General features: G+C 31.2%; 1 protein-coding gene across 1 annotated transcript; it reads right to left on the reverse strand.

Moving 5' to 3' along the window:
* Positions 1-2,780: 2,780 nt before the first annotated feature.
* On the reverse strand, positions 2,781-14,440 carry LOC127723940 (E3 ubiquitin-protein ligase TRIM71-like). Its single transcript, XM_052230657.1, has 5 exons — positions 13,658-14,440; positions 12,491-12,555; positions 8,822-8,824; positions 8,257-8,259; positions 2,781-2,905 (listed from the first exon to the last, which is right to left on the reverse strand). Exons 1-5 carry the CDS (start codon positions 14,422-14,424, stop codon positions 2,781-2,783), a joined length of 963 nt encoding a protein of 320 aa, XP_052086617.1. The 5' UTR covers positions 14,425-14,440.
* Between the last annotated feature and the right edge of the window lie 569 nt (positions 14,441-15,009).

Below are 15,009 nucleotides of genomic sequence, written 5' to 3' on the forward strand. Positions count from 1 at the left end.
ATGTTCTTTTCATATATTTTATGATGGTATAATACTAAACCTCTAACAGGAGGGATTGTGCCTGATATTCATATGATGAAGACATAATCTTTCAATCAGTTTAATTGAGGTCTGGAGCTGGCATGTCAGTAACTGCTAGTAGTCTGTTGTTATTTATGTATTAATGTCATTTTGTTTATTTTCTTTTGTTTCCTATTCTGACATCGGACTCGGACTTATCTTAAACTGAGTTTTACTGTACGTACTGTTGTACGTTTGTTTTTTCTACATTGGCTAGTGGTATAGGGGGAGGGTTGAAATCTCAAAAAACATGTTTAACCCCGCCGCATTTTTGCGCCTGTCCCAAGTCAGGAGCCTCTGGCCTTTGTTAGCCTTGTATCATTTTAAAATTTAGTTTCTTGTGTATAATTTGGAGTTTAGTATGACTTCCATTATCACTGAACTAGTATACATATTTGTTTAGGGGCCAGCTGAAGGACGCCTCCGGGTGCGGGAGTTTCTCGCTGCATTGAAGACCCATTGGTGGCCTTCGGCTGTTGTTTGCTCTATGGTCGGGTTGTTGTCTTTTTGACACATTCCTCATTTCCATTCTCAATTTTATATGATAAAAAAATAGTTATTAGCATTTTAATGTTGTTCCTGTCTTTGGTCCAGTCGTTATTGTAACCAACCATGCAGTAGTAAACGTGCGTCTACTTTTAACACAAAAAAAAAACAGAAAACGCGCCACTTTCACGTTAACGCGGAAGTAGACGCGGAAGTAAACGCCCACTTACTATTAACAAAATTAGAAGACGCTCCTTTTTCGCGTTAACGCGGAGGTAAACGTGAAAGTTAACGCCCGTTTACTTTTTATGTCTACTTAAATTTCTTAAGTAAACGCGGCGTGAAGTGCTCGCGAGTAAACACCGCGTTAACTTTTTCCGCGCGTCTACATGTTATGCTTGGTCTGCTCCCAACTGTACCAATAGGTGAAAAGAGACTGTGGTTTTTTTTCGACAACACAGTGCATTTTAAACTTAAATATATCTTCAGAAATACTGTGAAACTGTTTACTTGCGTAATGGTATAAACCATATGTAGATTCTAAAAAACTCCAAAGAACTGGATAATTTTAAATTTCGATAAATGTCTGATTGTTCAACCCAGTATATCACATACCCTATGTGAAACTGAAAAATCGTCTGGAGGAAATAATCTTTAATGCTTTTTAATTCAAACAGGGTAACAACCGATATAAATCTATTGTTCTGGGTAACACAATGTAACAATGCGGCCATTTTTGTTAATAGTGAACGAGAAAGTAAAACAGAGGAACAAGTGATCAGTAGTTTCTCATTGACAACATATTTTTTTTTAATTTGAAGATAGACATTTTTTAGCAAATTGTCGGCATTCCTAATGGAAAGAAATGTGCGCCTCTCCTTGTCGACCTCTTCTTGTTTTAATGTAAGTCGGAGTTCCGTTAGATTCTTATAAAAAGCCCGATCCTTTAATTTCGCATCCAGATATATTAATTATGTTATTTCCAGTTACAATGCAAACCTTTTTGATTGGGTTCCATTGATATATCCTCCAGAACTAGAAATTATAGAAGCAACAGACACGGACTCCATCGCCTCATTTTAGACTTATATCTCGAAAATGACATAAGTGGTCATTTCAGTACTAGAATCTATGACAAGGGAGACAATTATAATTTTAAAATTGTAAATTTCCCCCACATCGGCAGCAATATACCAACTTCATATGCATATTGGATAAGAATTTCCCGACTCTACTGTTGATAAATATTCTGTATCAACTTAACAAATAAAACATGATGGTCTTGAAGTATAGATTCTATGTACTGACGTTGATTATCATTTTAACTATGTGTTATAATGTTATTTTTATTTGTCTTTGTTCATTTTTAACCTTTACTGTTTAGTCCATGTTTGGTATATACTTCTGGCATGGCTAGGTATATGTAAATCCCGCAATTGTGTTATTGTGCTATGATCATTTTTGTATTCTTGTCTTTCAATTTTGCGTATGATCTTTGTATATGAAGTGTTTATATGCCATTTTGTTTTCTTTGTTGAAATAGTTATTTGTTTTGTAGGGATTAAGATTTCACAATCTTGATTGCTGTTTTTGAAATTTTTGACAATTTTACCTATTAAGTCTATTTTCTTTTGCTCACACATTGTTGTCTATATGATGGAATTCTATGCGACTGTCTTACAAATGAGCGGTTTAGCTATCTTTAAAAGAAGGTATAATCCACCATTTTCTGAATAAGTTAATGCCTGTACCAAGTCAGGAATATGACAGTTGTTTTCTATTCGTTTGAAGTGTTTGAGCTTTTGATTTTGCTATTTGATAATAGACTTTCCGTTAAGAATTTTCCTTGGAGTTCGGTATTTTTTGTTATTTTACTAAGCTCTCATATTGGAAATTTCCTACACATACTAATCAATTTTGTGAGCCCACTAAACCCTGAAAAACATTTGCAAGTTAATAAGGTGTATGATGATTGCTCTGTGTTTAATCAGGTTTAGTTCGGTATGAACAGTTCATTATTTGTGGGAAGGATGATTTTGGAATTGAATTTTCTGCCCTGGAAAAAATAATTGATTCAACACAATATGAAAATAAATATTCAGTCCTGCAAAATCAGGAAGATGCAGGACATTATTGTGCAAAAGTGAAAATACTATAGTTGACATTCCGACCAAAGAATTGACACGCTCTCAAAAACAGGAGTGTCATGTCTGAAGGGGCTAGGTTTTTTTTGTTCAAGACAGTTCAACATTGAACATAAATTTCTCATCCACAGGTGTCACACCACATGAGAACGTCATATATCCAATAATTGGTGTTGCTGGTGTTATAATTGGTGTTGTTGTTGTTATAATTGGTGCTGTTGTTGTTATAATTGGTGCTGTAGTTTTGTTACTGATATGCTGATGTCGACAGCGTAACTCTCCTCAAAGAACTGGAAGACCCTATGAAGAACCTGATCATCAATCTCCTCCAAGAACTGGTAGACCCTTTGGAGAATATGACGATCCAGTGACAACAGTGTCTCAGATAGATAATGTATATGACAGTATTCGTGACATGGAGCTTACTTCAAACTTGTCTCATTCAAATTCAGTATATCTGGTAGAAACTCATGGAGAATCGTCTTCTAGTGCAGACCCACCACATGATTACTGCGAACTTATGATCGGGAGCAGAGACTCGAGCGAGCCTGAATCAAGTGTGATAAGAAATGCTCACCTGGATATGCCTGAATCAAGTGTGACAAGAAATGCTCAACCGGATATGCCTGTAACAAATGTGACAAGAAATGCTCATCCGGATATACCTGAATCAAGTGTGACACGAAATGTTCATCCGGATGTGCCTGAATCAGTTGCGTAAAAAACAGTGTTCATCCAAATATCGAGACAGTTCCTAAACACTTATGATCAAAATAATTGGCAAGCGTTTTCGAATACAGTCGGATATGGCGTCGTTGATTAGTATTGGCCAAGTGGAAACAGCAAAAAAAAGTGACTACTTAAGCCCAATTACTTCGGCGACCGATAACTTAGTTTTGATTTACTCCTCTGAGTTTTGAAGTGCAATATTGTTAAAGGTTGCAAGTCAGTTAAATGTTCATTATTTCTTAATACATTCTGTATTTGTAGTGTGCATTAGGACTGTCTTCATAAACGTGTCGTCACATATTTCAAAATGAATAACTAATTCAGAACAAATCGACATAAATATCCAGAAGACATGAACAGTATTAAAAGTACGTGTTTCTCTGTTGTATAATGTGTGTAAAACAAGAATTTATACATTGGTTTTTAATTTTCATTAAAATCAAACTGAGTGATTAATTGTTGGTTGCTTAACGTTCATTGAAAAACACCAGACCATTTAAATGTTGTAGTAAGGCATGCAGCCTCATTGTTAAATTAAAACAGAAATCGGCAAAATCTGAGAGCGTTTTGCCCTCCAAATATCACATAACTCAAATTCTTCTATACAATTGTCTAATGTACTCGTATATTCGAGTGTGTACTATTATTCGAGTATATGATAGGCGTAAAATAATAGATATATACTTAACATTTGTTATCTGTTACATGTATAGATACCAAAATATCAAACTTTTTTAGTATTCATAAAAATTCTAAATAAGTTGTTGGATTTGATATAAAGACAGACAAAGCATGCATTATGGTGCAAAGTTATATTCTACACACGAACTATACATTTCAGTTATATATTGTTTCTTTTTTACTAACATTGAAAAACGCAGCGGAATATTTATCAAAACAATACAACACAATGATAAAAACAATTGACAAAATGTCTCAAAATAAAAGCATAAAATTATTTATAATCATTACAATCAATGTGCAATGTAAAGTTGTATACAAATTTAAACATACAATGTAAAGCTACATTATTCAATTGTGAAGCTATTAGTCATTTGAATTATAATTTTTTTATAAGTTCTACACTATGTCAAAATAGAAAGATGGTACTGTTTCATTGACTCTTTTAAACTTCTTTGATAAATTTCATCCTTCTGTAGTAAATATAGATACTCGTTTTATTAAAATAATGCATATTTAAATATGTGTAGTTCTTTCTGTAAGTACAATTGATACTACAGCATCATACTTTTTTAATAAACATGCAAATTGCAATTATTCCCGACATTTAGCAAATACTTTAGTTACATTGTTGAAATAGTACATGTATTATGTCGTTAAAAATATTATTTTGTCTTCAGCCGACACAGTTAACGTGTCTGTAGGATCAGACATTGTTTTTAGAAGAAGTTATTAAAACGGAATACCAAATTAATTCCAACGAAAAAAGACCCAAAAAAAAAAATAATAAACCGGTATGAGAAAACATAACCTTAAAAAATGCCAGCATATTAATTTTGACAAGATGTTGGATCGTAAGTATCAGTAACTGAATAGCAACTCTTATTGTCTCTTTTGAATACATTAGACGATAGCTGTGCCGAGCTTTCATTATATTTGGTAGGCATGTGTTGTGTACATCCTGACTCATTTTTGTTCACTTATTATAAAGAGTGTTTAAAAGAAATCCACGCAAATACATTGTGACATCTACGACAGTATCGAATGACTGTCACTCCTATGAATTACTATCCTTTATATTGGAGCTATTTTTATTCAGGGTTGTGTTATTTTGTATTTGATATGATAGCTGTTCACAATCGAACAATTAAATCCTTGAAATATGATAGTATGAATCTGGAATATGTACATTATGTAAATAGTTTTGTTGAATATTTAATGCACTTACCTCTCGTAACCGCAGCACGTACAAAAGCTATCAATGAAAAGAAAACAAATAAGAAACACTCAAAATAATAATGTTCTTGAAAAAATGAATGAATACTAAAACATTTAGATTCTGACCAATTTAGTATTTTGACATGTGCAATAACAAACATAACTAAATTTAAGATTGCAGGTAATAGCGGATTGCTCCCTGGTCCGCCCGTTACAACTAAACAGCAGCCAATTTGAAAATTCAGAAGTCAAATAGCACATCAATATATGCCAGTTTACCTTTATCTTTAGTTTTATTTTGTTTAGGACATTTTGATAACTTTTCTTATTTTTGCTGTTTTCATGGTAGTGGCTGCCATTTTAAAAATTAAGAAGCAAACAACAATTTTACCCATGCCAGTCGTTAGTCAAACAAAATATGTTGATAGAACACACTGATGTAAACTATTTGTAAGTTTCTATACATGCATATATGCCAGTTTTAAAAAGACAGTTAATGTAATAATACACACTAGTGTGACATTGTGTATTCCTTTATTTTTTCAAGGTCTATATATCTTAAGTAATTCGAAGGCTTACTTTTGAATTTATTATAGTTTTATATTGATAATAATGAGCGATGCTATCTTGACATAAGTTAAAAATTTGACATTTGCAGGTTTTTTTTGTAGGTTTTTTTTTTCAGGCACATAGTTAAACAATGTAGTCATAAATAAGAGTTTTGCCAATTGTCTAATCATCCTAATAGACATGTAAATTCGGAAGTGCTCAATATTGACAAAGCAAATTCAATCTGTGATTCAAAACCGATTATGACAATTGTTGGTATAATAAAGTCACAATAGTTATTTACATGTTTTAATCATTCACAGCGATCCCAATTTGAAGATAGACGTTCAGATTAACGGACCTTGGTCATCGCAACTATGATTAAAAGTATGATGCTTCATTTCTGTTAATTACATACTATTAGTTAGATCAAACGTGTTTGCACAAAAATAAAGATGTATATATTTGCCACTAACATACCGGTCAAAGGTAATTATCAAAAAAATAATTTATGACTGGTATATTTTATGCAGTAACCAATACATTTGATTGTCCTTCCTTTTTTAATTTGAAAGTCACGTGTGTCGGTTAAATGCTAACATATTTAACAATGTTTGACCCGGAATATTTTATACACAGTTCTTTAACTTATGAAAAAGTATCTGCGTCAATGTATATTTCAAAAATTCATGAACTTAAACTGATGGTCTGAAAGTAAGAAAACAACCATATATATGACAGTGTTTACATCTTATGTTTCCATAAAGTTATTTGTTATTTATTTTATTTCATTGTTTACGGTATTATTCGCATTTGTAAACAAACCTTTAAATATTCCAAAAAAAATAAATGTCGTCAAACATTTGTCAAATCATTCTTTAAATCAGGTCCCCTCGTTTTTTTCGTGTTGTTTATACAAATGTTTTTTTGTTGTTTTATATTAAGCTTCATATTAAACAACAAAATAGTTTAGATGTATACACTATTACTGAATGTCATTTGCCTGAAAGTTGAATTGTGTCCTTTTTTGTGTCTGATCGATTTCAGATTAAAGTTGGTAGACAACTGACAACAACACAGCTGTTTTTAATTTACAAAAGCGGATTTTTTTTCAAAATGACCATACAATAAAAAATTGTCAATCTATAAGTTGGATTGGTATTCGATAAAAAAAAACAAGAAATAATAAAGATAAATAATAAACGAAACTTTACTTTTAAAACCGAGTGACCCTTTTATCAAACCTCAGATTTTCCCAATTGATAACAAAAAATTTGCTCGAGCTTTGTGCAGGGTAATGATATTTACAAGAGTGACATATTGCTAATCTTATTATATCATTAGTGACCTTTAAAACATTAAGGTCTGCAATACTTTGGCCATCATACCTCAACCCTTCCTATCTCATTTTATGATTGATTGTAAAGGATAATATTTAACCCGGACATTCATCTTACTCGGCAGATAGTGTTTTCAACTAATAACATTCAATTTAGTGATTCACATGAAGCTACAGTTTATGGTTTTTGTTATTGTTTGAACTTTTGATCTTATCTATAAAAAAGACAAAACGACATTTTGCAGTTACCAAAAAAATGCGAAAAAAAAAAATAAAGTCATAATAAATCGTTTTTTTTTTGTCGTGCTGTAGTTCTGATACTATAATCAATAAGACGGACAAAAAAAACATTGCAATCGGATGAACCTCGAAATTGAATGAGACCTGCATCGTCTTTTAGATAAGGATCCCTTGTTATACATTCTTTATCTACAAAGTGAATTTAAACTCATAAAAATAAAAAAAAAAACAATAGGATATACTCTTTAAATTTTCAGATTTAACATTTTTTCTAGTGTCTTATTTTCTGAAATCTAAAATCGCAAAGAAGATGTCTTTCGAGAGTTAAAACCAAAAATATCTAGACGAGCCTGCTTTATACCAATTTTATTATGGATTGTATTTCTCGGAACATTTGGAATTATAGGAGATTTATTTCGGCGTTGATGGTGATAATACCAAAGAAGAGAATGGAGATTTTATTCAAATTGTATATTTCCTTAGCGATGTATGTGTATAAGTGGGATTCGTAGATTTGTATACTTACGTTGTCTTTTAGTTCTGTCTATATGCGATGGAAAAAGTTTGTTTTATATATTTCAAAAATAATTGTTAATTCCTGTGTATGCTTGACAAAACAGGAGTTATGTTTCGAATATGGTGTTGATTTTCAGTTCATTTTGCTCGTGGTTATTGTCAGATAAGTAAATAGGCTTGTAATCTCGAAAGGGATTTATTTTTTTTTAATTTTTTTTTACTGTAATTCAAGGTTTTGCATTGCAGTTTTAGAAATAAATACTTCTCTGAATCAAACTTGAACTTGCTACTTACGGACTGAAAATAAATAATTATAATATATGATGAATGGCATAATTATGTATATTGCTTTGTCATTAATCGCCAACAAATGTATTTAATTTTCAACATTAAAGCTTTATATATCAGATTATCAAAATTGAGTCTTCTATTGAATAAGTAATGTTAGTGTGTAATAAGCATTCTGAAATGTCTTTAGTGAACTTCAAACTATTTCTAAATCATGTATATGCAATAACAAAAATATGATGTTTTGATGAAACAATCATTTGTGTTGATATAGCAGCCGGAATAGCAACGTAGGTGTCATGTAGGGAAAATTATATTCAAGCATATAGCTAAAACATCATAGTTTTTGCTCTTATAAATCTATGTATGCTTGCCAAATCATGTGTTATACTTCAAATATGGTGTCAATTTTCAGTTCAATTTGCTCGTGAAAACCATGCGATGAGTAAATATGTATGATTGTAATCTCGAAAGGGAAACCATTTTTTTTTATTTTACTATAATTCAAGGTTTTGCATTGCAGTTTAAGTAATAAATACTTCTCTGAATCAAACTTGAACTTGCTACTTACCGACTGAAAAGAAAAAAGAATTGTAACATAAGTTTTAACATCATTGATGAAGACAAAATTGTATATATTTGATCGCAAAAAACGTCATCAATTTTCAACATTAAAGCTATATATAACAGATTATCAAAATTGAGTCTTCTATTGAATTACTAATGTGTGTGTGTTATAAGGATTCAAAAATGTCTTTAATTATCTTCACGCTATTTCTGTATGCAAACAAAAAAAAAGCCATGATGTTTTGATGAAGCAATTATTTGTGTTACCTTGTCGGCTTGAACAGCAACATGTGTGTCGCTAGATATGAATGAGAATTAACAACCTTTACCCTTAAATATCAAAGAAGAAAATGTAGGCCTTATATAGCAAGGGAAATATTGTTTCTATTCAACCGGACATATTTGAGTTATTATTGTAGTACAAAGGTATAACAAGGCTATTGATTTGGCCCCTAAAATTTGAAGAAATAAGCGGAAAATCATTCACGCCTTCCCTAATTGGGTTTATTCTTTGATAACTAAACCGGTTGAAGTATATTTAGTAACTGGAATGCAGACAAGTACATTGTGATGTCACTGGTGACAAAACTGTGTCAAAATTGACAAACTTGACCTTACCATATTTAGTTAGACCACCATTTGTTACGAATTTTATCTTAATCATCTGAACAGATGCAAATATACATATAATATCAAAGGTCTAAAACGGTGTTTCCATCCCCCGTAACTTTCATAATATGCAAAGCCTCATCAATGATCACCAAAATAAAACCAACAAAACACGAGGTGCATAATTGCCCAATTGCATGGTATAGGTTATATACTGAGAATGTAACAACATATTCTTATTAAGGATTACGGATCAAATCAATTGGAAGGTTTTGAAGTATGCCAGGTGAGTACAATTCTGTGATGTTTTACACAGTTCTCACAAGAAGTCCGGGAGTAGGATTAGCCACAAAAGCAAAGAACTTTTAACACGGGGGACGAACGTGGTTTTACTACGAAGAAAGAATTCGATGCAAGTCAAATCACAATTCAGTATGTGCAAATGCTTTTATGGATCCGCTTATTTTTTTTTTATATGTGGATGTTCTAAATGTATTCAGGAAATTTTAAGACCGATAAATAACAGGTGACTCTTTATTTATAAAGAGTGAAGACACAAAACAAGTTACTTTTCCTTTTCTACTGGTATAGAGCAGGTTACAAATACATAGGTTATAACGACATAAAACATCACAAGAATACATATTGTTGCGGCAATAATTTCTGAAAATATTAAAAAGCACATGTATATGTGAAGCCCGTATAAAGAAGACCCAATTGTTTCGTATTTTTTTTTAGTTAAAATGACTTTAACTTTTCTATTCCTATATGATTATAGAAATACAAATTATATACTTACTATTCTCCTAAAGATGTAATTTCTTCTCGCCTTAAACGAAAATAGATACAATATTTAAACATGCCTGATATTAGAACGATATAACACATTTGCCAGGAAAAAGAGTTTGAAATATGCATACTACTCTATGCCTTAACTTCGGGTTTCATTACATTTGATTTTCTCCTGTATTTATACCAAATGTATTATGTGATATAACATTTTTGTTTTGCAAGTAATAAAAAAGAAATAAAACTCATAACTATTAATAATGTCTGAGTGATTGCAAAAAAAAATCATAAATAACATTTCATAAATTGTTCATATCCGACGCGCTTTAGTATTACCAATCGTCCGGAATACTAACACCCCAAAATTAAAATTAGGGATGTACTAACTCTTAAATGCCTGAGGTGCTATATGTTCCAAATTTATCTAAACAGAATAGCCAAATGCATCTAATGTCTACTTGGCAGTTGGATTTTAGTTCCATATATTTCTTATGTTATGCAGACAATAAAGTATCTTAGACCGTATGCCAATACCCCTGAAACGACTGATGCAGCTTGTGATGCCCTCGAGGACTAGCAATTAACCAACAGTGATATCGAACTAGTGCTAGACATTAAAATAATAGTTATTTTACTTTTTAGATCGATATTACAATCATCACACCGTCAGTAACGAATTTATTGTAACAATTGAAGAAAACAACGTTAACGTTCATGTAAGATATCTTTATTTTTAAAACTTTATAGCTGTTCAAATCCTGTTAAATCGGCTAATTATATACATTTCCCAATTGCCCATGTACATGAAACATCGGGTTAAAAGTACTCATTTATTTCATTTGTTTCAGATAGGAATTGAATGAATTTTATGTTTATTTCTTCTTTTTTAAGGAAATTTAAGTCTTCCCTCCATCTCTTAAACAATCGAATATTTTAAGTTGCAAAAAGCATCTTGTTATTGAGATAAATTACTTAAAAAGTATTCATGTCCAATATTAAAGCAATGTAATGTAAAATATCGAGTCAAATATATATCAAGAAGAATGGAAGGATGCACTAGGTTGTGTGACTTTTAATAAAGAATTAACTTTAAAGCACTTTTTCAGTTCCAATTTCTGTCGATAACTTTAAACTGAGGACCCTTGTCAGTTCCTTCCTTTTGAATTTTACAAAAAAAAAAAAAAAAATGACATGCAACAATTGCTTTCTTTCAAACAGTTTTCCGAATTTTTCTGCGTGGTGGCTTACACTAGAAATATTTTGAATATTGTGAACTAACATATTTTGACGAGCAATTATTTGTCTAGGGAAGAAAAATAACGCAAATACTAATGGTTCAGAAAATGTTCAACTTGACTCTTTCCTCGTATAAATACACAAAGTTAAAACAAAACGTGGAAATAAACAGCCATGAAATCGGCAGAAAAGTACTAAACACACACAAACAAAAGGAATAAGACCACTTTTTGGCCCCCAAAATATAGCATTTTTACAAATTTATTGAAATGTAAACTTTTCGCTCTTTATTGGAAAGTAAAATAGTTTTGTTTCATAAAGATGGGCTGTTTTTGACAATACATTGCATAATTATCGGGTATTAGCATTCAAAATTACTGAAATCTTCACAATTGTAGCATTTGTGCTTATTTTAAGACGATTTTTGTCTAAAATGGAAGTTGCCGCATTTGTGTTCAATCTTAATATTTAAATATATTTTGTATTTCATGATAATACATAACATGATTGTATGAATGTTGAGACTGAATACAAATGCGGCCACTTCCATTTTAGACAAAAACCATGTGAAAAGTGACGTTTTATGTCATTTTTTGATAAATTTTTCATATTGAAGCTTTAATTTGAGCGTCTTTACTGACCAAATCAGTTCAAATATTTTACATAAACTAATTTAATCGACTGAAGTAAACTCTTGTTTAAAAATCTTTCATCAAATGTCATTCGAATTTTAGGCCAAAACTAGCCCTTACCGGACTTTCTACTTACTGCGAAAAGAAGTCGGTTTATACTATTCGCAAACGGTCACTTGATTGTTGTTTTAATTTTAAAGAGATACCTGAACAATACTGTGGCAAAATCAGGTATATAATGACTACAGTTACAGCTTACACGATACTTAATTGTTTATTGTGTTTAAACTCTCGTTCATTTCAATCATTCATCACTTAAAAAAATAGCTGTATCTTGTTATTTTGTATGTATTTATTTTGGATGAATAATAATCGAGAGTAAGATTGGATGATAAGAACTTACGCACAATCAGAACATCTGTGTAAGTAACCATGGCGTTGCTCCTTTGTTTCTAAGACTGGTGAACAATTGCTAAAAAAAGGATTGTTTTCTTTATCTTTTGTTTTCAAATGTTGTTAAACAATTATAACGATTGCCTTTGAAAATATATTTTATCTTGCCATTGTATCTCTCCATGTAAAAGTGCTATGTAAATGTTTTAACATGCCAAATATTCAATATCAAAGATTAATGTTACTCTAGTAAAGATCTACACAATCTTGTACAAACCTTCCTGTTTTGGTCATTTTTCAATGCAAATAATATGATGCTCACAAGATTTGTGAAATATTTCAATACATAGTTTCAATATGCATGTTATCTTGTTTCTATGAGCTTCAAAGTAAATGTAACATGTAAATTCGGGTAATTTTGAAAATTTCAAATAGTCTTTCAAAATTTAATGTTAATGTGGACTTTAGAAAGATCCACACACTTTTGTAAAAACTTTTTTTTAGTTATTCATCGCTGCAAATAATAATACGATTACTTGTATCACCAATGCAAATACTATTATGATAAATTAATTGGGCTATCAATTGAAATAATATTACAGGTATGATAACTTATCAATACTAATACTATTATGCTTACTTGCGATATCGAAACAAATAGTATTGTGATTACTTGTGACTTGTAAACTTTGAAAATATAAAGTTTGTTTTAAACAAAAGTGACTAATATGACTGTATTCTGCGTCATAATTTGTATTTTAAACTAATTTTTCAACTTAAAATTGTTCAAGCAACTATACCAAGGCACTGAAATTGTTGAAAACACAATGTTTAATTTCCATCTCGTGTCAGTGATGACCTTAGCTAGAATAGGAACCGACTTTTTAAATTAAATTTTAACTTCAAGTAATAACATCTGATACTTTGGAATGATATACAAGATAAGTGGATTCGATCTAGTTTATTTGACTGTGTTTTTTTTTAATATTTGTTAAAAGAGTTATTTCGTAACTGTCAGCTCTTCGTTATTTAGAAAACAGTGTCCACGTCAGTGATGGCCAATGGTTCAATTGTACTTATTTTCCTATTAAAGAGTGTGTGTTGATTGTCGATTTTTGGAAAAAGGAGTTACTGTAGAAAACTATATCAATTCAGAAGACTTAGCATATTTGTATATTTACCTTATAGTATATGTACCTATCAGTTGTCTGATGTCATCTTCAGCTACAGATTTGCGATTGAAGGATATATTGGGAAATTCTGGATCAGCATTTATACGTAGTTTGTTGATTTCTCCTTTCAGATTTTTCATCTGTTGTACCATAGTTCCATCCTGCCTTGTTTTATCTAAACCCTTTCTTTTCTGTTCTAAGTTCTGCCCAGCAGCAAGTACGGATTTAGCATCAGACAACATATTCATCAGTTTGTCTTTCTCCTTCTTGGATTGTTCTTTTACTACAGCAATCATCTGAGCTACGGCTGTATCCACCATGAGCTTAATCATGTTGCTTTCATCGGTGATGTCTTTTATAACAGAGTCAACGGCAGTATCAAAAGATCTCAAGCTATCCTCAATCATCTTAATATTTCGATTTGCCTCATTTGTCTTGGCACGAATTTTTGTTTCATTTTCCCCTCGTAATTTCGTGACTACATCGACAAATTTGGAAAATGTATGCCCATTGTGATTTCCTGCCACACAACTGGTACAAACTGGTACATTGCATGTATTACACAATAACGTTAATTCTTCTTTGTGTTCACTACATTTAGATTTACCTTCTGGGATCAGGTCGGAAGCTTTTTGAAACTGATGGTTTCTCGATAATTTCTGCCTATTATGTAGCAGCTTACAATTTTCACAATAGTATTCCTCACAGTCTATGCAATAGTGTGATCCAGGGGCACTCACGCAAACTTCGCATGTTTTAGACGCAGCTTGAGCCATTGTGCACTCGACCACAATCACAAGTATGACAGATGATTGTATCATATGACAGTAAATTCTAAATTTGAATCAAGGACGATAAACAGTGTATATAAATGATTGACGAGATTGTATTTGAACAATTCAAACATTAGTTTTTTTTTTTTTTTTATGTTGAAGTGAACTTTAAGTTAAAATACATACATATATAATGCTAACGGACATTTTATTTATTGAACGTGTAATATGAGTATACCAGCATATCAACCTTTAAACTGTCGTAGTGTGTATTAAATAGGATATCACCTGTTATTTACCGGATTATGTATTCTAAATTTAAACACTGTACTCAATAAAATTGCATAGATTGTATATCATCTGCATACTTTCAACCAAAAGATCAATTAATAAGTTCAGATATTATATTAAAAACAATGATTTTGAAAGCTAAACATGAGTGCTTCTATTGCGCAAGTTTACACGATTACCCATATAAATAAGAACGGAAGAAAAGTTTACAATCACAGTGTATCGTTATTTAGTTTTTTTAGATGATATATAACATGTTTATTCAAATAACATTCTTTATCCTGCAATTGGGTGTCT

Source organism: Mytilus californianus, unplaced genomic scaffold (genome assembly GCF_021869535.1).
Source record: "Mytilus californianus isolate M0D057914Y unplaced genomic scaffold, xbMytCali1.0.p SCAF_13, whole genome shotgun sequence".
In the NCBI taxonomy this organism is placed as follows: domain Eukaryota; kingdom Metazoa; phylum Mollusca; class Bivalvia; order Mytilida; family Mytilidae; genus Mytilus; species Mytilus californianus.